Source organism: Setaria viridis, chromosome 6 (genome assembly GCF_005286985.2).
Source record: "Setaria viridis chromosome 6, Setaria_viridis_v4.0, whole genome shotgun sequence".
Taxonomy (NCBI): Eukaryota; Viridiplantae; Streptophyta; class Magnoliopsida; order Poales; family Poaceae; genus Setaria; species Setaria viridis.
The window spans coordinates 4,541,596-4,565,909 of record NC_048268.2 but is presented as its reverse complement, the minus strand read 5'-3'; the positions used below and the strand labels follow the sequence as shown (position 1 = coordinate 4,565,909).

Here is a 24,314-nt window from a genome sequence, read left to right as displayed (position 1 = left end):
ACTTTGGGTTCGTTTTTTATTCTGATGGTAGCTTGTAAATATGCAAGGTTGAGTTAACGTTAGTGAAACAAAGTACACATGATGGCAGTGCCTTCGTTCATGGCTTCTGTTACGCTGGTTTTGTTGTGTTCTCCTTTCTCAGTTTACCCAACCTGTAGGTTGCTTGCTGAACGGTAGTCAGGTTGATGAATAGATGATTCCTGTTCAGCTGAGAAACCAGATTTGTTCAGTAATTCCCATATGGTTCAGGTTCGGATTGTGTGCTCCAGGTTTCTGTAGCTCGACATGGGAAAGGGCAAATGATGGAAAGTGATCTCGAACTATTTCCAGTGGATCGGAGCTAACAACAGCAGTAAAATGTGATGCGTACTATGCCTTCACATCTGGCGTCTGTCTTGCAGCTGCCAAAGGTAACTGAAAAGATGCGCATTTGTTCAGCCTGGGTTGCTAAAAGTTGCCTATGGGAAAGAAGATGGAACCCGGTGGTGGTTATGAGCATGAAGAGACAAGTTTCTTGCGAAAGAAGAAGATAGACATAGACGACCAAACTTGGGGAAGAAGCACAGGTCGGTCGTGGTCCGGATGTAGGTTTGACTAAGACCTAGCAAGGTTGTCTAGGTGTCCTCGGCGATACGATATTATTGCAATGCAATCTAATAGAAAATCTAATAATTCATGTTGCTACAAGATGTGATGATCATTTGGGACATATTGACAAAACCCATTGATTCCATCAAAGTGGTGGAGAATGCGCGTTAGCGCAACGGTTTGAGCAACTATTTGTCACGGGTTGTCGATTGGAGAAACGTATCATTAGGGTCGATCGGAGAAATGTATCATTAGGTTGTTTGAGCTTGCACATCGTGGAATAGCAATCCACGGGAAAAAATTCGGTGGGGACGATCCCCAATTCGGGAAAAAAATCCGCTCTATGTTCGTACAGCATGGCTACTCAAGCAATCCGACGACTGCTCGAGCGCATGCTCCTCCACCTAGGGAAGGCTATCTCGGCTCTCTTTGTTAGCCCAGCGTGCGGCTCGGCTCACATGCAAGATTGAACACGCTCGCTTCCGTCGTCCGCCGTCGCATCCTCCATCATCCAACACTGCACCGCTCGTCCGCCGGCTACGCTGCTTCCGTCGTCCTTCACCGTCTCCCTCGTCCGCCAATGCAATTGCCTCGTTTGGAGCCTCCATCTGCCTCAACCGGCGGCACAGCCGTCTTTTCTGTCGTCGACTTGTCATCCCAATCATCCGCCTGAGATTGAATTAATATTCTTTGTTTTCCTGATTTGATTCAATTGGTTTCTTTGCTTCAGACTATAAATGAATCATAGTGTATGCTAAGTCATTTGGACCTGAGGCCTGTGAGGGATGCATATTTGTCTAATTCAATTGTAGGAACTGTGCTGGCCAAAATCAGAGAACAATGGCCGGGAAATGAGCAGCTCTGATAATGCAGTAATGCTAATTTATTTCTCAACAGAAGGTGCAGTTTGAGCCATAGAGTCAATGCTGAATGCTGGGCTCCCTCGTGGAACTCGATTGCACGAAGATAAGAAGGGCAAGCAGGTTGTGGGTGAATCTGTGAAATCCAAGACGGCCGCACGGAGCAAAATGGCACAAGTTTCTCGGCCAATTCAGGCATGGCTGCCACCGGAAAAAGACTGGTGAAACTGAATTGCAGGATGGTCAGATTGCATTCCAGGGTTGATGGGTCATCTTGTATCTTTTGTAATGGATTCAGAAACTCCCGATGGAATGATGGCTCATCTTTCATTGCTCAACATTCCTGATGAAAAAGGATAATATTTCAAGATTGATCGCGCAGAGGGAGTGCTGCCGGTGGAGGCGGCGGCATCGCAGGCAGATGAGGGAGGCAGAGGAGTTGCAGCAGCCTGATTAGACCATCAAAGAGAACAACATCCACGTCACCGCGCCGGAGCAAAATTGTGAACGCTCTCATCTGCACTTGGAGCCGAGCCGCAAGGAAGAGGAACCATCACCTTTGCCTGGAGTCGAGCAAGCCACGTCCGTCCAAGCGCTTTAGCCGAGTCCTTCACGAGCGTCTTATCGCGGGAATGCTCATGTGTCGGCTATCCGATGCATGTCCGCACGGAAGGAACTAGGATGGTTCCCACTGAATTATTTTCCCAATCCACATGCTTGGGGGAGCATATTTATTGACGGATTGCTAGCTGCCGTCAATTTCAGTGCAATCCGAAACAAACAAGGCCTCGTTGATTTTAAAAAAGAAAGTCGATTTAAAAAAAGAAAGGAAAAGGAAAAAAAAGTACATTTTGCCCCTCCACCCGAGTTTGTCCAATTTTTTAACTCCTCAAATCGTTAGCTAAACTGCTTATACCATTCAATTTTAGCATTATGCAGTGCTTTGCTCTTTTTTTTTTTGGCTAATTCAGCTATGATGTAGTTGGGCCCACTAATATACTGTGGCTATGAGTTGCCGAGCCCCTTTCTACACATCGGATTTAGGTGGTGGTGGCGGGCGCTCAGCGGGTGTAATATTAGACCCGGCCGTTTGGACTGCATCCGCTGTCAAAGTGCATGGTCTGGACCAGCCACAATGTTACCTTATCCTCCACGACAACAATATTCACCGCCGTTGGCTCTCGATGGTGGGAAGAGGTGACGATAGCTCCCCTTATCGGCGGCACTATGGGCAGTGAGATAAGTGGAGTGGATACTAGCATTGACTCCAAACGCTAGATGGACGATAGCGTGACACATCGACTATTGTCATCGCCTACAGTGACAGACTATTCTCATGGCTTTGGCCATCCCCATTTGGTGTGTGTGGGTGGGGGTGGGGAGGGGGGGGGGGGGGGTGGCAGGGGGTTGTGGATGAGGGGGGCCAAAGGAACGAGTAAGGAGCAAAAGCGTGATGCCCATATTGTAAAAGCTCGCTTTGAATAGGGGAAAGAGGAAGCAACTGGGCAGGGCCGTCTCCAGGAATTTGGGCCCGCGTGCGAATACAAAATGGTCTTTTTGTGACTGATTAACTGCTAGGGATGGCAACGGGGCGGGTCGGGGTTGGGTGGAGCTTCCGCGGACCCGCCTCCGAAATCCCAGAATAAAACCCGCCCCAAACCCAAACCGCATTTCAGATGACAATGAGCACCCGCCCCCGAAACCCGCGGGTGACCGAAACCCGACGGGGCCTCCGAAACCCGAGCAAGACAATGATGGTGGGCGGCGCTCGTGGGCGAGGTGCGGGCCCGACGGTGGCGTGGGCGGCCAGTGGTGGCAACGTGGGCAGCCGGCGGCTCGCAGGCAATGGTCAGCTAGATGGTGGATGGGTGGGAGAGATAGGGTTGGGAGAGTTATATACCTAGGGTTTCCAATTGTTTGTTGGGCTAGGCTACCTCTAGTTTTGGGGCTACAATGTAAACTTTGGAGCCCCGTGGGTCACCCGCGGGGGATATAAACCCACCCCGCCCCGCCCAATTTCGGGTCCCTGAACCCGCAAATCCGCGGGGGGAAAACAGACCCGCCCCACCCCCATCAAGTCTAAAACCCGCAGGTTTCGGGTCCAAACCCGCTCGACCGCCATTCCTATCAACTGCTTCTCGTCTATGTTTAAAGGCTCACCATCGGCGGCAGCCATGGTAGATAGGATTGCAGATCGCAAATCGCAATTTCCTGAGATTGCAAGGAAATTGCGACTCGCAAGTTTGCAATGGGAAGAACGCAAGGGATGTGGTCACGATGGCGATGCAGGCAATAAGTTGACGTGTTTGCATTGGGTAGAGACAGAACACGATGGATTGAAATACAAAATCTTTAGCTATTAAAATTTGGAGGCCCTTCATTTTTTGGGCCATGAGCGGTCGCTCACCCCACTCTTGCCCATCAACAGGCTGCAACCGAGAGGCAGAGATGAGGCTAAACACGTCATAGCCCATCTAGCGGAATGGATTCCAAAATTACTTTTATGTTATCTTCAAACCACTTTAGACTACAATCAGAAGTAGGTCAAAATTGAACCGTACTCCATCCGTTTCAAATTGTAGGTTGTTTTATCTTTTCTAGATTCATAAATATTATTATGCATCTAGATATACACTATATTTAAAGTCAAAACGACCTATAATTTGGAACGGAGAAAACATCGCTTTACATGGTTTTTATTATGGTTACAGCTCAAATTGACAAACTTGAAAGAAATGACTTTTCTTTTCCCTTTAAAAAAAGACCACATCGCAGGACAAAGTGGCAGCCAAACTATTAGAGTATATTAGGCAACTCCGGATATGGTTAGCTTAGGATTGGTTGTAATCCCGGGATAACCTTCCTTATCTCTAGGAGAGGCTACTTGCCCTCCAAGCCATGTACTCCTATATAATCAATCCAAGGAGCTCGAGCCATACATCCCACGCATTATACACAATCTTACATGGTATGACAAGTCTAGGTTCTAACCCTAGGCCTCCGGCTTCCGCTGCCCTCGCGCCGCCCCAGGGAGATCAATTTCCACCGGGCAGCACCCTCGTAGGATGCGCGGTCGATCCCTCTGATCTGTCGCGCTGTCGTGGTCAAGTAGCAGGGAACCTACCTCTCCCCTAGCCGATCGATCTCGTTGGGTTGCCTCCACCGTCCTCATCACCCCCTCCGGCGTATATGGACCAGCACCGCTCCTTGGTGTTGCCTTATCGGATTCAACTTGGACAGGGACTCGCGACTGATGCAGATGGAATTGCCCATGATCCAATTGTTTCCCCAAGCTTCTCGACTCTGCTTCGAATTGGAAATCGGCGACTTGCTTCTTATCGAGTAACTTGATTTTGAAGATGAGGTCCTTCAAGCTCGCCCGATGATCTCGACGATCACCCCTGTCTGGCACACCAAATGTCGGTGTTTTATACTGGCAACCTACCGAGGGGTACCCGAGGTAGTGGACTGGTTGGTGGGGAATCACCGAACCTGAAACTCGAAGGTAAAAGCGAGGACATAAGACACGGATTTTTACAGATTCGAGCCGCCATAGTAGCGTAATATCCTACGTCCTGTTTGGGGTGTTGTATATTGCGCCCAGCACTTGGGTGTTGTTTGGTGTTGAACCTCTTGGTGGTTCTGAGGGTTCTCTGTTGTCTCTAAGCTTCCGATCTAGGTACCCTTGTCCTCCTTTGTATACTCCAGGGGGCGGGATTACTAGTCGGTTACAAGGAGGAGTCCTAGTAGGATTACATGCTATGAGTCTTAATAGGATTACAGAGGAATCCTAGTAGGAATCCACCATCTCCCTTCCTTGCGTGTACTGGAAATCTATCCCCAACAAGCCCCGAGCATTTCATAGTCGAATGCATGTGTTGGATTTTGGAAGTGTTTGACAGTTGTGCCGTGAGCTACCACGGACGGGGAGTCCGGTAGCATTAAAATTTGGATCCTTTGTGTAGAATCAACCCCACTTAATTATTCGGTTACTAGACAAATACTTTGTGAAAATCTTTTTGAAATGAACCCAACTTTATTGCAAATGAACCTTAGCCTATTCTTGATATGACTTGTGCATATTCTTGTTATATCCCCTCCGTGGATGGGGTTGGACTTATTGAGTACTTTTGTACTCACCCTTGTTGCTTCAGAGGAAGACCCGGACTTCGTTGCTGAGGACCTCGAGCAGGTGGTTGCTTCCGCACCCAATGTTGCCTGTGGCATTGGCCCTTTGCAGGATGCTTCCGCTGGCACATAGTCCCGAGTGCTGTCTAGGGTTCATCTGGACAGTAGCTTGGATCGTTACCGTTGTTGTTTTACCTATCCTTTCGGCACGGCTTTTGCGTCCGCTCCCTCGGGAGTTGTACGGTTCATGAACAATCTGTTGAATAAATGTGTTATCAGTCTCCTATGACTAATATTTGTATCACATTTAGTCTCTACTTATGTAGGGACGCTTCAGCCGTGCAACGCCCCTCCCTTGCCAGTCCAGCCACGCCGCCTGCGGCCGCTGTTGGAGCCGTCGGGGCGGCGGCCCAGCCACACTATCTGATGTCGTCGTCGCCAGGTTGTGGTCCCTCGCCTGGCCCACTCCACCTCGCGCCCACCATTGCGCTGCTCCTCCACCTCGTTGGCGGGTTGCCGCGCCGTGGGGGCTTCGCCCCATCTCGCTGCCCTCTTGCTGCTCGCCGTTGGACACCTCGCGATCCGCAAGCGGGCAACGTCGCTCCCCCTCACCGCCGATGCCTTGTTGCTGACCTGAGCGTGGGCCTCGCATCAGTCGAGGGCGAGCGGGTGCGCCGCCATGGAGTCCGAGAGGGCAGAACGGCTGGTTCCTCCTCTTCCTGCTTTCTATTCCCCTTTGTTCGTGCTGATCAGGGAAGAGATAAGGGAGGGGACGGGGCACTGCTAGGGCACCCAAGATTGTACCCCAAAGTTCGTCTTGCTGTTGTTGTTTTTCTTTTTCCCGATCAGAAATCAGGTTGCGTTGCCCTACCATTCGTCGTCGCTTCATCCTCGACACTCCCGAGGATGAGGTTGTCGTTGCGCCCTTCAGGCTGCAGCGGCAACGCTCGTGGTCAAGCCATCATCGTCGGTGTCGTTGGCACCACCTATGCTGATAGTCCTCGTCACGCTGGCTCTCGATCCGAGTCCGTGCCTATTGCTGCACGCTCGCGGACACCGCCGCCGATGTTGCTGAAGAAAGATGCATTTGCGCTCTTTAGCTGCACCATCTACCATCGCAGTCGGCTCATCGTCCTGTTAAACCTGTCGGCAAGAAGCTGCTGATTTTGTGTATTTAGGCGCCTTCGCTGATGCTTCGGACCCGTGCCCTTCTCCACGGCTTCAACCACGTCCACCTCAACCTCGGCTACTTTGGCATTAAGGGACTACCATATGCTTGACAAGTTCTTCGGCTCCCATTCCAGCCATAACATCTGTGACGCATCGACGATTGTGACTGCGGGAATGTCCTCTCTTCGGCTTATTCTCCAATCTCATCGTTTGCGTGCTCCCATTGTGACTGCCAGGGGATGTTAAAGTATATTATGCAATTTTGGATATGGTTAGTTTGGGATTGAGATAACCTTCTCATCTCCAGGAGAGACTACTTAGCCCTTCAACGCATATACTCCTACGTAATCAGGTGAAGGGGTTCAAGAACTGCATCCCACGTTATACACAATCTTACCACAAACAGCCTCAAACCTTTCTCCTTCCAGCCTCAAACCCGATAACAAAAGCGCCTCTCCGCCGCCGCCGCCGACGATGGCGAGCCTCCTCCGGCGATCCGCCTCCCCGGCGCTCCAGATCCTCCTCCTCCCGCGCCACCTCGCCGCCGCCGGTTCCGCCCCCGCCTCGTCCCGCGCGTTCTCCGGCTACTACTCTCGCGACGACAGCGCTAGGTAAAAACCCCCCACCTTTCTTCCTCGCTTCTTTTCGGAACCTTCGAGAAGACGATATCGAAGTCCCAGCGTGCTTGTTGCTTCCAGGTACGACCCGCCGGGCACGCCGGTGAACTGGGGCGTGGCCATAGTCCCGGAGAAGAAGGCTTTCGTGGTGGAAAGATTCGGGAAGTACATCAGGACGCTTGGCTCCGGGATCCACCTGCTGATCCCTGCGGTTGACCGCATCTCCTACGTGCACTCGCTCAAGGAGGAGGCCATCCCCATCCCCAACCAGTCCGCCATCACCAAGGACAACGTCCTCATACAGATCGACGGCGTGATCTATCTCAAGGTATGCGAACAACTCTCCACCTCCCCTTCTCGAATCTCGTGATTCGTTACCATGATTGGGTGATGCCGTTAGTTGCTGGTGCTCTGGTGCTACCCTATCGATTAATGTGATGCGTTAAGGTGGAGAATTTTGGGAACTGAATTGGCTGGTATAGACTTTGTTTGAGTGCCTTTGACTTTGGTTGGTACTGGTAGGGACCACATGATACATGAACAGGGCCTTAAGAAATGAATTAAAGTTGTTTAAAAGTTCAGGATTTGTAAGGCTGTAGATTCCTGTATAAGCTGAATTTACTGCTTCCTATTCCAAATACCAGTGGAGAAGATAGATGCTTTCAAGAATTCTTAGTTGCACAGCAAGCAGTTGTATGAAATATGCACATCTTTTTTGCGATCTAGTATTGAAATCAGATCTTTTTCATGGGGTCAATCCAAACTTAAGCTCCAAATTGTACATTTTACTTCTAGCTTGGCTGGTGCGGAGGGTATCTTGCAGAAGTTGTACTGACACGTTATTGTTAGTCTAATAGACTGTTATGCCCTTGCGATGTAAGCTTTGTGAGATGCGAGGGTTGTTCTGTTTTTGGATAGGATAGAAAGCATTTCATTAGTTACAGGGCTTCTGGAATGCTATGTAATTTAGATATCCCATCTTTGCCTGTTGAAGATGCTTGCTGAAGAAAAGAGATGGCTGCTTGTTGTTTGTCAGTATATCTGGAGATCCCATTCGAAGTTGTGATACTGCTTTTAAAACTTCATTTTCAATGTGCTTATTTGTTGAGTGGTGTTACTCGGTGTTTTTAGTTGATGGTATTTTTAGTACATTCAGGTTTGCAGCCCTGTGTGCTGCAACTCGGCTACAATAGTCGCTGTAGTAGAAGTAACTACTGGTACTGAGCTTGCTGTGATTTCGTTGATATATAATGAAATTTGGGTTCACCCATTGTGGGAGAATGTAATATAGATTATATATCTATGTTTTCAGAGTTGACGGCCAGGGAATGTCATTGTCTGTGTTGAGTTCTTTCTGTGCTTGATCCTCTTCCCTTTTGCCATTTCAGACTATTTAATGCCTTGGTCATTTTAGCTGATCGGGTTAATAATACTGTGGTTGATGAAGTTGATACCAGCACTGACTTGCAAATGTACCAAGTCATATTTGAGAAAAAAATTTATTCTAGAAAACAAATGTTCGTGCTTCCAATTGCTGAACACTAATTCATGATTTTGTTGAATTCTGCAGATCGTTGACCCCTACCTTGCTTCCTATGGTGCGGAAAATCCAATTTTTGCAGTCATTCAACTTGCACAAACAACCATGAGGAGTGAGCTTGGGAAAATGACATTGGACAAGACTTTTGAGGAGAGAGATGCATTGAATGAGAACATTGTGGTATGTTATCTTATTTCCAATCTCGAGTTGTTTGTTGTACTTTCCATATGACCATACCACCGGATTTGGCATGGAGAAAATGCATAAGCTATACTTATAAGCAATAGGCTATGTTTAATCCTGATTGCATTACCATACTAGAAGACATTATGAGCATATCGAGAAATCAATATTTTGTTTGTTTAGTCCAATCTGCCAGCCCACTGGAAATATGTTATGCACTGCATGGATTCTCTAGATAGTAAAATGAAAGCCAATGTATTAGGAAACCTTTATGAGGCCCCATAGATCATGGAAGGGTGATGCGGGAAGAACATATGAAACACATGGAAACCTACTTTTTCTCTATGTGCTTACCGTTTTCTGCTAATTTTTCTGCAGAGGGCCATCAATGAGGCCGCAACAGATTGGGGCCTGAAGTGTCTCCGTTATGAAATCAGTATGCCTTTTTTTTGCCTCATCTTTGAATCATGGAGAGGACCATAAAATTTTCTACTTCTCATGTTTTAAAATTGACAATGCAGGGGACATATCTCCTCCACATGGTGTTAAGGTGGCTATGGAGATGCAAGTTGAAGCAGAAAGGAAAAAACGTGCCCAGATCCTTGAAGCAGAAGGGAAAAAACGTGCCCAAATCCTTGAATCAGAAGGTGATGACTGCACAATCCTTTTCTTCTTCTGATTGATATGTGGTTCTAATTCTTACTCTGGACAAAGTATACTCTGACACAATCTGTTAGTTTAACAAGCAAATTCACTCCAAATGCTTTTCTTTTGACTTGACCTTTATGCAAAAGCATGTTATGACTTTGTTGGAGCACATAATACTGTTTGACAATTTATTTTTAATGTTATCATGTTCTCCTTTTCTTTAGATCAGTTCAGCATGTGTCATCCCACAACAATTTTGCTCACTTTTGCCCTTTTTGTAAATGACTTCCTTTTTTTCTTCTCATATGTGAGGAATTTACTTATATTTGTTAATAAACACCAGGTGAGGCTGGAGCGGTTCTTGCCTTATCAGAAGCTTCAGCTCGTGGAATTAGAATGGTTTCAGAGGCTATGACAACTAAAGGCAGTACTAAGGTATCATGGTTTCTTAGATTACTACTGTACCATTGTAGTTATGAATCAAAATGGTTCCTTGCTGATTTGAATGCTAACAATTTATATCTCACTATTAGGCTGCGAACCTGAGAGTTGCAGAGCAATACGTCAGAGCCTTCTCTCAAGTGGCCAAAAAGGTGAGATGATTAAGTACCCCTGTTTGACACTTTCTGTTACCGCTGCTTTACACCCCTTGTGTGAATTTCAATGTGCTGATATTTTGCTACTATATCCAGGGCACCACTGTTCTGCTTCCAAGTGACGGTGGCAATCCATCATCTTTCGTGGCCCAGGCTATCAGGATCTTCCAGCACCTCCAGGCCAACACCCCCCAGATAGAAGATCTGGAGGAATCAGAAGGAGAGACTGGCCCTGCTGAAACAAGCGAGATGCCACCACTCATCCCAGATGCAGATCCTGGGGCAAACTTCTCGCTCCAACGCCACAAGAACAAGATTTGAGTTGCACTCGAGTGCATGAAGGAAGTCCGTTTTTTGTCTCTATTGTTCTGCAAACATGGAAGTGCCACTGATAACACCTGTAGCATTAGTTTTCTGAGTGAGAGAAAGTTAATGCGCAACTGAGAAGTTAGGGGATAGATGCCTAGGCAATTGGTTTCTAGGGAGGCAAATGCAAGAAGTTTGGTGACTGGAGAGAGAGATTCCTGTTCTGGGGAAGGTTAAACTTTTGCTCGTCTTCAATCTGATGGGAATGAATGCAAGGTTGGGATATGGATGGTGAAGCAAGTACACATGATGGCAAATGTTTTCGTTCATGGCTTCTGTTATCTGGTTTTGCTGTGTTTCTCCTTTCTCAGTTTACCCAGTTCGCTTAACCTGTGGCTTGCTTGCTGAACATAGCTCAGATTGATGACCAGATGGTTGGTGTTTAGCTGATAAACCAGCTTTGTTCAGTGCTGCATATGGTGGTGGCAAATAATGGAAGGCGATCTTGATGTATGCCGTGGCAGACTCGTACTGTTCCTGATTTCATCACATCTGCTGAATGTCTTGCACCTGCCAAACCAAAGGCAACTTGTTCACTGTATAGCTTCTTGCTGCGAGGACACTGAACACACAGCAGCCCCGTCTGCTTCTCGTCAAAACCATGGTACATGGCCACCGTTTACACCTTTTCAAAATGGAAACATAAATGCTTATAAACATGGCTGAAAGTCTGAAAATTAGAACTGACTCGAATCGAAATCACAATTGGTATGCCGCAGCAGTCTCTACTGTTCCTCGTTTCAATTTGTAGTGAAAATTTAGACGGTTTTCTGGTTAAACCATAATTCTAAGTAAAAAAGGCCTCCTTGCAATTCAAAGTCAAAACTTCAAGTTTAGACGGTTTCTGATTAGGATTGAAATTAGACAAACACGGGAAAAAATTGGTCTTCGTTTTCTTTTCCCAAAAAATCCTCGTTGCAATTCTAAGCGGCAGCCAAACAGCTTGCTGAGCTTCTAAGCGGCAGCCAAACAACTTGCTAAGCTGAGAGCACCTATTTCCCGTTCCTATTTCTTTTTTAAGTCTCAAACCCGATAACAATAGGGGCTCTCCGCCGCCGCCACCGACAATGGCAAGCCTCCTCCGGCGCTCCGCCACCCCGGGGCACCAGCTCCTCCTCCTCCCGCGCCACCTCGCCGCTGCCGGTGCCGCTCCCGCCTCGTCTGGCTCCCTCTCCCAGTACCACCCCCGCGACGGCAGCCCTCGGTAAAACCCTACCCCCGCTACCTCTCTCTCGCTTCTCGCTTGCTTCGGGAGCCTTCTGGAAGCCGAGATTGAGCTCCCTGCGCTCGTGTTGCTTCCAGGTGCGACCCGCTGGGCACGCTGGTGAACTGGGGAGTGACCATTGTCTCGGAAAGGAAGGCCTTCGTGGTGGAGAGGCTGGGCAAGTACCACCGGATGCTCACCCCCAGAATCCACCTGCTGGTGCCCGGAGTCGACAGAATCGTCTTCGTCCACTCGCTCAAGGAGCAGGTGATTCCCATTTCCGATCAGTCCGTCCTCACCAGAAACAGCGTCTGCCTGCAGATCGACGACGGACTCTTCGTGAAGGTAATAGCAACAGTCGACCATAATCTCTGGCACCGAGCGATTGCGAATCTAAATTGAGATTGAACCAACCTTTTGCGTGTTTTTCTTTCTTGCTCTAGGAGTAGCTCTATTCTTATCCGTTTCACTGCATTTCCTTTACAATTGCAGCATATTAGTGTAGTGGTAGTGTAGCAGATTTGGTGCTAATTATAACATATGCTGAGTTTTGCAGATTTTTGATCCATACCTCGCTTCCTATGGTGTGGAGAATCCGATTTCTGCTGTCATACAACTTGCACAAACAACAATGAGTGAGCTAGGGAAAATGACATTGGATAAGGCTTTTAAGGAGAGAAATGCATTGAATGAGAACATTGTGGTACATTATCTTAATTCCAAAATCTCGAGCTGTTTGTTTTTCCATATGAGCTATGTACTCGAGCAAGCAATAGGCTATGATTGCTTCGATGCCATTCCTCTCTTTTTTGGTCTTGCTGTCAAATGTTTTTGTTTATCAGTTCATCAGGGTTTACATGTAGTGTTTGTTTCTAGTGATCTAGTCTTGGCCATTAGTAGATCAAGATCTATAAGTAGTTCTGAGGGCTACCTGCTACTTCCAATCTCCGAGTGTGAATAGCTTTTGCTGTCAATTGGTCTCTTGCTTTGTTTGCTATGTGAATAACGTTTTCTGTCAATCTTCTGCAGAGATTGATCAATGAGGCAGCAATGGATTGGGGCGTGGAGTGTATCTGTTTTGAGATCAGTATGTCTCTCTCCAGATTAATCTCCAAGTTATACCTGTGTTTGTTTCTTATGTTTCAAAATTGACAATGCAGGGGACATATCTCCTCCACTTGTGATTAAAGTAGCAATGGAGATGGAAGTAGAGGCAGAATTGGAAAAGCATGTCCAAATCCATGAATCAGAAGGTGATGATTCCTTTCAATTTGAGGTTGATCTAATTCTTTTTCTGGAAAAAGAGAGATAAGTTGGAGACAGAGTTCTATGTTAAACTAATTTAGTTCGTCTCTAATGCTTTCTCCAAGAGAAGGATATAACTCTGTTTGCTATGTTTTTCATTTGTTGTACCAGCTGCTGTGAGAAGCCAGGCTAATCTTGCAAAGGTTATGTGAATATTTTATCCTAAACCTATTCAGCTCGTTCGCTTGGCTGCTGCATTCGGCTGGCTGGCTGCTGCGGCAGAGAGCCGAGCAGCAGCAGCTAGCTGCAAAGCAGCCAGCCGAACGAGCTGACAGCAGCCGCGTCAAAACCATGGTACATGGCCGCCGTTTACACCTTTTCAAAATGGAAACATAAATGCTTATAAACATGGCTGAAAGCCTGAAAATTAGAACTGACTCGAATCGAAACCACAATTGGTATGCCGCAGCAGTCTCTACTATTCCTCGTTTCAATTTGTAGTGAAAATTTAGAGAGTTTTCTGGTTAAACCATAATTCTATGTAAAAAAGGCCTCGTTGCAATTCAAAGTCAAAACTTCAAGTTTAGATGGTTTCCTGATTAGGATTGAAATTAGACAAACTCGGGAAAAAATTGGTCTTCATTTTCTTCTCCCAAAAAATCCTCGTTGCAATTCTAAGCGGCAGCCAAACAGCTTGCTGAGCTTCTAAGCGGCAGCCAAACAGCTTGCTGAGCTGAGAGCACCTATTTCTCGTTCCCATTTCTTTTTTAAGCCTCAAACCCGATAACAAAAGGGGCTCTCCGCCGCCACCGCCGCCGCCGCTGACAATGGCAAGCATCCTCCGGCGCTCCGCCACCCCGGCGCGCCAGCTCCTCCTCCTCCCGCGCCACCTCGCCGCTGCCGGCGCCGCTCCCGCCTCGTCCCGCTCCCTCTCCCAGTACCACCCCCGCGACGGCAGCCCTCGGTAAAACCCTACCCCCGCTCCCTCTCTCTCGCTTATCGCTTGCTTCGGGAGCCGTCTGGAAGCCGAGATTGAGCACCCTGTGCTCGTGTTGCTTCCAGGTGCGACCCGCTGGGCACGTCGGTGAACTGGGGAGTGACCATTGTCCCGGAAAGGAAGGCCTTCGTGGTGGAGAGGCTGGGCAAGTACCACCGGATGCTCACTCCTAGAATCCACCTGCTGGTGCCCGGAGTCGACAGAATCATCTTCGTCCACTCGCTCAAGGAGCAGGTGATTCCCATTTCCGACCAGTCCGTCCTCACCAGAAATAGCGTCTGCCTGCAGATCGACGGCGGACTCTTCGTGAAGGTAATAGCAACAGTCGACCATAATCTCTGGCACCGAGCGATTGCGAATCTAAATTGAGATTGAACCTACCTTTTGCGTGTTTTTCTTTCTTGCTCTAGGAGTAGCCCTATTCTTATCCGTTTCACTGCATTTCCTTTACAATTGCAGCATATTAGTGTAGTGGTACTGTAGCAGATTTGGTGCTAATTATAACATTTGCTGAGTTTTGCAGATTTTTGATCCATACCTCGCTTCCTATGGTGTGGAGAATCCAATTTCTGCTGTCATACAACTTGCACAAACAACAATGAGTGAGCTTGGGAAAATGACATTGGACAAGGCTTTTAAGGAGAGAGATGCATTGAATGAGAACATTGTGGTACATTATCTTAATTCCAAAATCTTGAGCTGTTTGTTTTTCCATATGAGCTATGTACTCGAGCAAGCAATAGGCTATGATTGCTTCGATGCCATTCCTCTCTTTTTTGGTCTTGCTGTCAAATGTTTTTGTTTATCAGTTCATCAGGGTTTTTATGTAGTGTTTGTTTCTAGTGATCTAGTCTTGGCCATCAGTAGATCAAGATCTATAAGTAGTTCTGAGGGCTACCTGCTACTTCCAATCTCCGAGTGTGAATAGCTTTGCTGTCAATTGGTGTCTTGCTTTGTTTGCTATGTGAATAACGTTTTCTGTCAATCTTCTGCAGAGATTGATCAATGAGGCAGCAATGGATTGGGGCGTGGAGTGTATCTGTTTTGAGATTAGTATGTCTTTCTCCAGATTAATCTCCAAGTTATACCTGTGTTTGTTTCTTAGGTTTCAAAATTGACAATGCAGGGGACATATCTCCTCCACATGTGATTAAAGTAGCAATGGAGATGGAAGTAGAGGCAGAATTGGAAAAGCGTGTCCAAATCCATGAATCAGAAGGTGATGATTCCTTTCAATTTGAGGTTGATCTAATTCTTTTTCTGGAAAAAGAGAGATAAGTTTGAGACAGAGTTCTATCTTAAACTAATTTAGTTCATCCCTAATGCTTTTTCCAAGAGAAGGATATAACTCTGTTTGGTATTTTTTTCATTTGTTGTAACAGCTGCTGTGACAAGCCAGGCTAATCTTGCAAAGGGTATGTGAATATTTTATTCTAAACTTATTCAGCTCGTTCGCTTGGCTGCTGTGTTCGACTGGCTGCCTGCTGCTGCAGAGAGTTGCTGCGTGCTGCAGCTGCTGCGGCAGAGAGCCGAGCAGCAGCAGGCAGCTGCAAAGCAGCCAACCGAACAAGCTGACAGCAGCCGCGTCTCCTTCTCGTCAAAACCATGGTACCTGGCCCCGTTTACACCTTTTCAGAATGGAAACATAAATGCTTATAAACATGGCTGAAAGCCTGACAATTTGAACTGACTCGAATCGAAACCACAATTCGTATGCCGCAACAGTCTCTACTACTCCTCGTTTCAATTTGTAGTGAAAATTTAGACGGTTTTCTGGTTAAACCATAATTCTAAGTAAAAAAGGTCTCGTTGCAATTCAAAGTCAAAACTTCAAGTTTAGATGGTTTCCTGATTAGGATTGAAATTAGACAAACTCGGGAAAAAATTGGTCTTCGTTTTCTTCTCCCAAAAAATCCTCGTTGCAATTCTAAGCGGCAGCCAAACAGCTTGCTGAGCTTCTAAGCGGCAGCCAAACAACTTGCTGAGCTTAGAGCACCTATTTCTCGTCCCCATTTCTTTTTTAAGCCTCAAACCCAATAACAAAAGGGGGCTCTCCGCCACCGCCGCAGCCGCCGCCGACAATGGCAAGCATCCTCCGGCACTCCGCCACCCCGGCGCGCCAGCTCCTCCTCCTCCCGCGCCACCACGCCGCTGCCGGCGCCGCTCTCGCGTCGTCCCGCTCCCTCTCCTAGCACCACCCCCGCGACGGCAGCCCTCGGTAAAACCCTACCTCCGCTCCCTCTCTCTCGCTTCTCGCTTGCTTCGGGAGCCTTTTGGAAGCCGAGATTGAGCTCCCAGCGCTCGTGTTGCTTCCAGGTGCGACCCGCTGGGCACGCCGGTGAACTGGGGAGTGACCATTGTCCCGAAAAGGAAGGCCTTCGTGGTGGAGAGGTTGGGCAAGTACCACCGGATGCTCACCCCCAGAATCCACCTGCTGGTGCCCGGAGTCGACAGAATCGTCTTCGTCCACTCGCTCAAGGAGCAGGTGATTCCCATTTCCGACCAGTCCGTCCTCACCAGAAATGGCGTCTGCCTGCAGATCGACGGCGGACTCTTCGTGAAGGTAATAGCAACAGTTGACCATAACCTCTGGCACCGAGGGATTGCGAATCTAAATTGAGATTGAACCTACCTTTTGCGTGTTTTTCTTTCTTGCTCTAGGAGTAGCTCTATTCTTATCCGTTTCACTGCATTTCCTTTACAATTGCATCATATTAGTGTAGTGGTAGTGTAGCAGATTTGGTGCTAATTATAACATTTGCTGAGTTTTGCAGATTTTTGATCCATACCTCGCTTCCTATGGTGTGGAGAATCCGATTTCTGCTGTCATACAACTTGCACAAACAACAATGAGTGAGCTAGGGAAAATGACATTGGACAAGGCTTCTAAGGAGAGAGATGCATTGAATGAGAACAATGTGGTACATTATCTTAATTCCAAAATCTCGAGCTGTTTGTTTTTCCATATGAGCTATGTACTCGAGCAAGCAATAGGCTATGATTGCTTCGATGCCATTCCTCTCTTTTTTGGTCTTGCTGTCAAATGTTTTTGTTTATCAGGTCATCAAGGTTTACATGTAGTGTTTGTTTCTAGTGAGCTAGTCTTGGCCATCAGTAGATCAAGATCTATAAGTAGTTCTGAGGGCTACCTGCTACTTCCAATCTCCGAGTGTGAATAGCTTTGCTGTCAATTGGTCTCTTGCTTTGTTTGCTATGTGAATAACGTTTTCTGTCAATCTTCTGCAGAGATTGATCAGTGAGGCAGCAATGGATTGGGGCGTGGAGTGTATCTGTTTTGAGATCAGTATGTCTTTCTCCAGATTAATCTCCAAGTTATACCTGTGTTTGTTTCTTATGTTTCAAAATTGACAATGCAGGGGACATATCTCCTCCACTTGTGATTAAAGTAGCAATGGAGATGGAAGTAGAGGCAGAATTGGAAAAGCATGTCCAAATCCATGAATCAGAAGGTGATGATTCCTTTCAATTTGAGGTTGATCTAATTCTTTTTCTGGAAAAAGAGAGATAAGTTGGAGACAGAGTTCTATGTTAAACTAATTTAGTTCGTCTCTAATGCTTTCTCCAAGAGAAGGATATAACTCTGTTTGCTATGTTTTTCATTTGTTGTACCAGCTGCTGTGAGAAGCCAGGCTAATCTTGCAAAGGTTATGTGAATATTTTATCCTAAACCTATTCAGCTCGTTCGCTTGGCTGCTGCATTCGGCTGGCTGGCTGCTGCGGCAGAGAGCCGAGCAGCAGCAGCTAGCTGCAAAGCAGCCAGCCGAACGAGCTGACAGCAGCCGCGTCAAAACCATGGTACATGGCCGCCGTTTACACCTTTTCACAATGGAAACATAAATGCTTATAAACATGGCTGAAAGCCTGAAAATTAGAACTGACTCGAATCGAAACCACAATTGGTATGCCGCAGCAGTCTCTACTATTCCTCGTTTCAATTTGTAGTGAAAATTTAGAGAGTTTTCTGGTTAAACCATAATTCTATGTAAAAAAGGCCTCGTTGCAATTCAAAGTCAAAACTTCAAGTTTAGATGGTTTCCTGATTAGGATTGAAATTAGACAAACTCGGGAAAAAATTGGTCTTCATTTTCTTCTCCCAAAAAATCCTCGTTGCAATTCTAAGCGGCAGCCAAACAGCTTGCTGAGCTTCTAAGCGGCAGCCAAACAGCTTGCTGAGCTGAGAGCACCTATTTCTCGTTCCCATTTCTTTTTTAAGCCTCAAACCCGATAACAAAAGGGGCTCTCCGCCGCCACCGCCGCCGCCGCTGACAATGGCAAGCATCCTCCGGCGCTCCGCCACCCCGGCGCGCCAGCTCCTCCTCCTCCCGCGCCACCTCGCCGCTGCCGGCGCCGCTCCCGCCTCGTCCCGCTCCCTCTCCCAGTACCACCCCCGCGACGGCAGCCCTCGGTAAAACCCTACCCCCGCTCCCTCTCTCTCGCTTATCGCTTGCTTCGGGAGCCGTCTGGAAGCCGAGATTGAGCACCCTGTGCTCGTGTTGCTTCCAGGTGCGACCCGCTGGGCACGTCGGTGAACTGGGGAGTGACCATTGTCCCGGAAAGGAAGGCCTTCGTGGTGGAGAGGCTGGGCAAGTACCACCGGATGCTCACTCCTAGAATCCACCTGCTGGTGCCCGGAGTCGACAGAATCATCTTCGTCCACTCGCTCAAGGAGCAGGTGATTCCCATTTCCGACCAGTCCGTCCTCACCAGAAATAGCGTCTGCCTGCAGATCGACGGCGGACTCTTCGTGAAGGTAATAGCAACAGTCGACCATAATCTCTGGCACCGAGCGATTGCGAATCTAAATTGAGATTGAACCTACCTTTTGCGTGTTTTTCTTTCTTGCTCTAGGAGTAGCCCTATTCTTATCCGTTTCACTGCATTTCCTTTACAATTGCAGCATATTAGTGTAGTGGTACTGTAGCAGATTTGGTGCTAATTATAACATTTGCTGAGTTTTGCAGATTTTTGATCCATACCTCGCTTCCTATGGTGTGGAGAATCCAATTTCTGCTGTCATACAACTTGCACAAACAACAATGAGTGAGCTTGGGAAAATGACATTGGACAAGGCTTTTAAGGAGAGAGATGCATTGAATGAGAACATTGTGGTACATTATCTTAATTCCAAAATCTTGAGCTGTTTGTTTTTCCATATGAGCTATGTACTCGAGCAAGCAATAGGCTATGATTGCTTCGATGCCATTCCTCTCTTTTTTGGTCTTGCTGTCAAATGTTTTTGTTTATCAGTTCATCAGGGTTTTTATGTAGTGTTTGTTTCTAGTGATCTAGTCTTGGCCATCAGTAGATCAAGATCTATAAGTAGTTCTGAGGGCTACCTGCTACTTCCAATCTCCGAGTGTGAATAGCTTTGCTGTCAATTGGTGTCTTGCTTTGTTTGCTATGTGAATAACGTTTTCTGTCAATCTTCTGCAGAGATTGATCAATGAGGCAGCAATGGATTGGGGCGTGGAGTGTATCTGTTTTGAGATTAGTATGTCTTTCTCCAGATTAATCTCCAAGTTATACCTGTGTTTGTTTCTTAGGTTTCAAAATTGACAATGCAGGGGACATATCTCCTCCACATGTGATTAAAGTAGCAATGGAGATGGAAGTAGAGGCAGAATTGGAAAAGCGTGTCCAAATCCATGAATCAGAAGGTGATGATTCCTTTCAATTTGAGGTTGATCTAATTCTTTTTCTGGAAAAAGAGAGATAAGTTTGAGACAGAGTTCTATCTTAAACTAATTTAGTTCATCCCTAATGCTTTTTCCAAGAGAAGGATATAACTCTGTTTGGTATTTTTTTCATTTGTTGTAACAGCTGCTGTGACAAGCCAGGCTAATCTTGCAAAGGGTATGTGAATATTTTATTCTAAACTTATTCAGCTCGTTCGCTTGGCTGCTGTGTTCGACTGGCTGCCTGCTGCTGCAGAGAGTTGCTGCGTGCTGCAGCTGCTGCGGCAGAGAGCCGAGCAGCAGCAGGCAGCTGCAAAGCAGCCAACCGAACAAGCTGACAGCAGCCGCGTCTCCTTCTCGTCAAAACCATGGTACCTGGCCCCGTTTACACCTTTTCAGAATGGAAACATAAATGCTTATAAACATGGCTGAAAGCCTGACAATTTGAACTGACTCGAATCGAAACCACAATTCGTATGCCGCAGCAGTCTCTACTACTCCTCGTTTCAATTTGTAGTGAAAATTTAGACGGTTTTCTGGTTAAACCATAATTCTAAGTAAAAAAGGTCTCGTTGCAATTCAAAGTCAAAACTTCAAGTTTAGATGGTTTCCTGATTAGGATTGAAATTAGACAAACTCGGGAAAAAATTGGTCTTCGTTTTCTTCTCCCAAAAAATCCTCGTTGCAATTCTAAGCGGCAGCCAAACAGCTTGCTGAGCTTCTAAGCGGCAGCCAAACAACTTGCTGAGCTTAGAGCACCTATTTCTCGTCCCCATTTCTTTTTTAAGCCTCAAACCCAATAACAAAAGGGGGCTCTCCGCCACCGCCGCAGCCGCCGCCGACAATGGCAAGCATCCTCCGGCACTCCGCCACCCCGGCGCGCCAGCTCCTCCTCCTCCCGCGCCACCACGCCGCTGCCGGCGCCGCTCTCGCGTCGTCCCGCTCCCTCTCCTAGCACCACCCCCGCGACGGCAGCCCTCGGTAAAACCCTACCTCCGCTCCCTCTCTCTCGCTTCTCGCTTGCTTCGGGAGCCTTTTGGAAGCCGAGATTGAGCTCCCAGCGCTCGTGTTGCTTCCAGGTGCGACCCGCTGGGCACGCCGGTGAACTGGGGAGTGACCATTGTCCCGAAAAGGAAGGCCTTCGTGGTGGAGAGGTTGGGCAAGTACCACCGGATGCTCACCCCCAGAATCCACCTGCTGGTGCCCGGAGTCGACAGAATCGTCTTCGTCCACTCGCTCAAGGAGCAGGTGATTCCCATTTCCGACCAGTCCGTCCTCACCAGAAACGGCGTCTGCCTGCAGATCGACGGCGGACTCTTCGTGAAGGTAATAGCAACAGTTGACCATAACCTCTGGCACCGAGGGATTGCGAATCTAAATTGAGATTGAACCTACCTTTTGCGTGTTTTTCTTTCTTGCTCTAGGAGTAGCTCTATTCTTATCCGTTTCACTGCATTTCCTTTACAATTGCATCATATTAGTGTAGTGGTAGTGTAGCAGATTTGGTGCTAATTATAACATTTGCTGAGTTTTGCAGATTTTTGATCCATACCTCGCTTCCTATGGTGTGGAGAATCCGATTTCTGCTGTCATACAACTTGCACAAACAACAATGAGTGAGCTAGGGAAAATGACATTGGACAAGGCTTCTAAGGAGAGAGATGCATTGAATGAGAACAATGTGGTACATTATCTTAATTCCAAAATCTCGAGCTGTTTGTTTTTCCATATGAGCTATGTACTCGAGCAAGCAATAGGCTATGATTGCTTCGATGCCATTCCTCTCTTTTTTGGTCTTGCTGTCAAATGTTTTTGTTTATCAGGTCATCAAGGTTTACATGTAGTGTTTGTTTCTAGTGAGCTAGTCTTGGCCATCAGTAGATCAAGATCTATAAGTAGTTCTGAGGGCTACCTGCTACTTCCAATCTCCGAGTGTGAATAGCTTTGCTGTCAATTGGTCTCTTGCTTTGTTTGCTATGTGAATAACGTTTTCTGTCAATCTTCTGCAGAGATTGATCAGTGAGGCAGCAATGGATTGGGGCGTGGAGTGTATCTGTTTTGAGATCAGTATGTCTTTCTCCAGATTAATCTCCAAGTTATACCTGTGTTTGTTTCTTATGTTTCAAAATTGACAATGCAGGGGACATATCTCCTCCACTTGTGATTAAAGTAGCAATGGAGATGGAAGTAGAGGCAGAATTGGAAAAGCATGTCCAAATCCATGAATCAGAAGGTGATGATTCCTTTCAATTTGAGGTTGATCTAATTCTTTTTCTGGAAAAAGAGAGATAAGTTGGAGACAGAGTTCTATGTTAAACTAATTTAGTTCGTCTCTAATGCTTTCTCCAAGAGAAGGATATAACTCTGTTTGCTATGTTTTTCATTTGTTGTACCAGCTGCTGTGAGAAGCCAGGCTAATCTTGCAAAGGTTATGTGAATATTTTATCCTAAACCTATTCAGCTCGTTCGCTTGGCTGCTGCATTCGGCTGGCTGGCTGCTGCGGCAGAGAGCCGAGCAGCAGCAGCTAGCTGCAAAGCAGCCAGCCGAACGAGCTGACAGCAGCCGCGTCAAAACCATGGTACATGGCCGCCGTTTACACCTTTTCACAATGGAAACATAAATGCTTATAAACATGGCTGAAAGCCTGAAAATTAGAACTGACTCGAATCGAAACCACAATTGGTATGCCGCAGCAGTCTCTACTATTCCTCGTTTCAATTTGTAGTGAAAATTTAGAGAGTTTTCTGGTTAAACCATAATTCTATGTAAAAAAGGCCTCGTTGCAATTCAAAGTCAAAACTTCAAGTTTAGATGGTTTCCTGATTAGGATTGAAATTAGACAAACTCGGGAAAAAATTGGTCTTCATTTTCTTCTCCCAGAAAATCCTCGTTGCAATTCTAAGCGGCAGCCAAACAGCTTGCTGAGCTTCTAAGCGGCAGCCAAACAGCTTGCTGAGCTGAGAGCACCTATTTCTCGTTCCCATTTCTTTTTTAAGCCTCAAACCCGATAACAAAAGGGGCTCTCCGCCACCACCGCCGCCGCCGCTGACAATGGCAAGCATCCTCCGGCGCTCCGCCACCCCGGCGCGCCAGCTCCTCCTCCTCCCGCGCCACCTCGCCGCTGCCGGCGCCGCTCCCGCCTCGTCCCGCTCCCTCTCCCAGTACCACCCCCGCGACGGCAGCCCTCGGTAAAACCCTACCCCCGCTCCCTCTCTCTCGCTTATCGCTTGCTTCGGGAGCCGTCTGGAAGCCGAGATTGAGCACCCTGTGCTCGTGTTGCTTCCAGGTGCGACCCGCTGGGCACGTCGGTGAACTGGGGAGTGACCATTGTCCCGGAAAGGAAGGCCTTCGTGGTGGAGAGGCTGGGCAAGTACCACCGGATGCTCACTCCTAGAATCCACCTGATGACATTGGACAAGGCTTTTAAGGAGAGAGATGCAGTGAATGAGAACATTGTGGTACATTATCTTAATTCCAAAATCTTGAGCTGTTTGTTTTTCCATATGAGCTATGTACTCGAGCAAGCAATAGGCTATGATTGCTTCGATGCCATTCCTCTCTTTTTTGGTCTTGCTGTCAAATGTTTTTGTTTATCAGTTCATCAGGGTTTTTATGTAGTGTTTGTTTCTAGTGATCTAGTCTTGGCCATCAGTAGATCAAGATCTATAAGTAGTTCTGAGGGCTACCTGCTACTTCCAATCTCCGAGTGTGAATAGCTTTGCTGTCAATTGGTCTCTTGCTTTGTTTGCTATGTGAATAACGTTTTCTGTCAATCTTCTGCAGAGATTGATCAATGAGGCAGCAATGGATTGGGGCGTGTGTTGGAGGTATGCCCTAGAGGCAATCATAGAGATGATGATATTCCATTTGTATCCATGATTTATATATTGTGTTCATTGAATATCCATTAAAGGCTACTTGAATTGATTTGTAATTATGTGAATTGTATGTGAAACTCTTTACTTGTATGGTTATTCTAAAGTTGTCCCTAGTCGGAGTTCATGTGAGGACACACATGAATATTAGACTAGCACATGTATTAGTTGATGACTATGTTTCACAAGTCATGGACATCAAGATGTTGAACTAATAATGTGGACACATGTGGAGACATGTGTTAGGACTGACCCAACACGAGAAGTAGTTCTCTCTTTAAACAACATATACGCTTTGTCCTTAGACCTGAGATTGTCGCATGTATTCTAGATGTGGATTGACCTACTTAGGGGCTATCAAACGCTACACCGTAACAGGGTAGTTATAAAGGTAGCTTTCGGGTTTGTCAAGAAGCATGCTATGAGACATGGTCAATCAAGATGGGATTTGCCCCTCTCTGATTGAGAGTGATATCTCTGGGCCCCTCGAGTGATCGGATCAGAAAATGCATGGCCATGCTACGTACGGTTAAGAGTTAACCTACAAAGGGATTCCGAATCACAGGATCGAGAAAGAGCGGTCGGCTTGAAGCTAGACCA

At 47.0% G+C, this 24,314-nt stretch overlaps 4 protein-coding genes and 2 pseudogenes across 4 annotated transcripts; all 6 read left to right on the top strand.

Annotated features, from left to right (window-relative positions):
* Positions 1–7,114: 7,114 nt before the first annotated feature.
* LOC117862167 (uncharacterized) lies at positions 7,115–10,965 on the top strand. Its single transcript, XM_034745690.2, has 8 exons — positions 7,115–7,357; positions 7,445–7,691; positions 8,934–9,083; positions 9,465–9,522; positions 9,608–9,733; positions 10,078–10,169; positions 10,268–10,327; positions 10,427–10,965. The coding sequence occupies exons 1-8, from the start codon at positions 7,221–7,223 to the stop codon at positions 10,649–10,651; spliced, it is 1,095 nt and encodes a 364-aa protein (XP_034601581.1). The 5' UTR covers positions 7,115–7,220; the 3' UTR covers positions 10,652–10,965.
* A 798-nt stretch (positions 10,966–11,763) lies between these two features.
* LOC117860814 (uncharacterized) lies at positions 11,764–13,446 on the top strand. The gene is made up of 5 exons (XM_072294563.1): positions 11,764–11,900; positions 11,999–12,245; positions 12,457–12,603; positions 12,930–12,987; positions 13,061–13,446. Exons 1-5 carry the CDS (start codon positions 11,764–11,766, stop codon positions 13,210–13,212), a joined length of 741 nt encoding a protein of 246 aa, XP_072150664.1. The 3' UTR covers positions 13,213–13,446.
* Positions 13,447–13,972: 526 nt separating this feature from the next.
* LOC117860813 (uncharacterized) lies at positions 13,973–15,565 on the top strand. The gene is made up of 6 exons (XM_034744196.1): positions 13,973–14,109; positions 14,208–14,454; positions 14,666–14,812; positions 15,138–15,195; positions 15,269–15,361; positions 15,525–15,565. The coding sequence occupies exons 1-6, from the start codon at positions 13,973–13,975 to the stop codon at positions 15,563–15,565; spliced, it is 723 nt and encodes a 240-aa protein (XP_034600087.1).
* Positions 15,566–16,223: 658 nt separating this feature from the next.
* LOC117860812 (uncharacterized) lies at positions 16,224–18,044 on the top strand (annotated as a pseudogene).
* A 387-nt stretch (positions 18,045–18,431) lies between these two features.
* On the top strand, positions 18,432–20,024 carry LOC117860811 (uncharacterized). Its single transcript, XM_034744195.1, has 6 exons — positions 18,432–18,568; positions 18,667–18,913; positions 19,125–19,271; positions 19,597–19,654; positions 19,728–19,820; positions 19,984–20,024. Exons 1-6 carry the CDS (start codon positions 18,432–18,434, stop codon positions 20,022–20,024), a joined length of 723 nt encoding a protein of 240 aa, XP_034600086.1.
* A 658-nt stretch (positions 20,025–20,682) lies between these two features.
* LOC117860808 (uncharacterized) lies at positions 20,683–22,501 on the top strand (annotated as a pseudogene).
* The last annotated feature ends 1,813 nt before the right edge of the window (positions 22,502–24,314 follow it).

What these genes read in the sequence shown, in the direction of transcription:
- LOC117860811 (XM_034744195.1), top strand. Translation starts at nt 18,432, where the DNA reads ATGGCAAGCATCCTCCGGCGCTCCGCCACCCCGGCGCGCCAGCTCCTC. An exon ending in CCCCGCGACGGCAGCCCTCG is followed by an intron (nt 18,569 to 18,666) that starts GTAAAACCCTAC and finishes TGTTGCTTCCAG; the next exon opens with GTGCGACCCGCTGGGCACGT. An exon ending in ACGGCGGACTCTTCGTGAAG is followed by an intron (nt 18,914 to 19,124) that starts GTAATAGCAACA and finishes TGAGTTTTGCAG; the next exon opens with ATTTTTGATCCATACCTCGC.
- LOC117860813 (XM_034744196.1), top strand. Translation starts at nt 13,973, where the DNA reads ATGGCAAGCATCCTCCGGCGCTCCGCCACCCCGGCGCGCCAGCTCCTC. An exon ending in CCCCGCGACGGCAGCCCTCG is followed by an intron (nt 14,110 to 14,207) that starts GTAAAACCCTAC and finishes TGTTGCTTCCAG; the next exon opens with GTGCGACCCGCTGGGCACGT. An exon ending in GTGTATCTGTTTTGAGATTA is followed by an intron (nt 15,196 to 15,268) that starts GTATGTCTTTCT and finishes TTGACAATGCAG; the next exon opens with GGGACATATCTCCTCCACAT.
- LOC117862167 (XM_034745690.2), top strand. Translation starts at nt 7,221, where the DNA reads ATGGCGAGCCTCCTCCGGCGATCCGCCTCCCCGGCGCTCCAGATCCTC. An exon ending in TCTCGCGACGACAGCGCTAG is followed by an intron (nt 7,358 to 7,444) that starts GTAAAAACCCCC and finishes TGTTGCTTCCAG; the next exon opens with GTACGACCCGCCGGGCACGC. An exon ending in CATTGAATGAGAACATTGTG is followed by an intron (nt 9,084 to 9,464) that starts GTATGTTATCTT and finishes ATTTTTCTGCAG; the next exon opens with AGGGCCATCAATGAGGCCGC.
- LOC117860814 (XM_072294563.1), top strand. Translation starts at nt 11,764, where the DNA reads ATGGCAAGCCTCCTCCGGCGCTCCGCCACCCCGGGGCACCAGCTCCTC. An exon ending in ACGACGGACTCTTCGTGAAG is followed by an intron (nt 12,246 to 12,456) that starts GTAATAGCAACA and finishes TGAGTTTTGCAG; the next exon opens with ATTTTTGATCCATACCTCGC. An exon ending in CATTGAATGAGAACATTGTG is followed by an intron (nt 12,604 to 12,929) that starts GTACATTATCTT and finishes AATCTTCTGCAG; the next exon opens with AGATTGATCAATGAGGCAGC.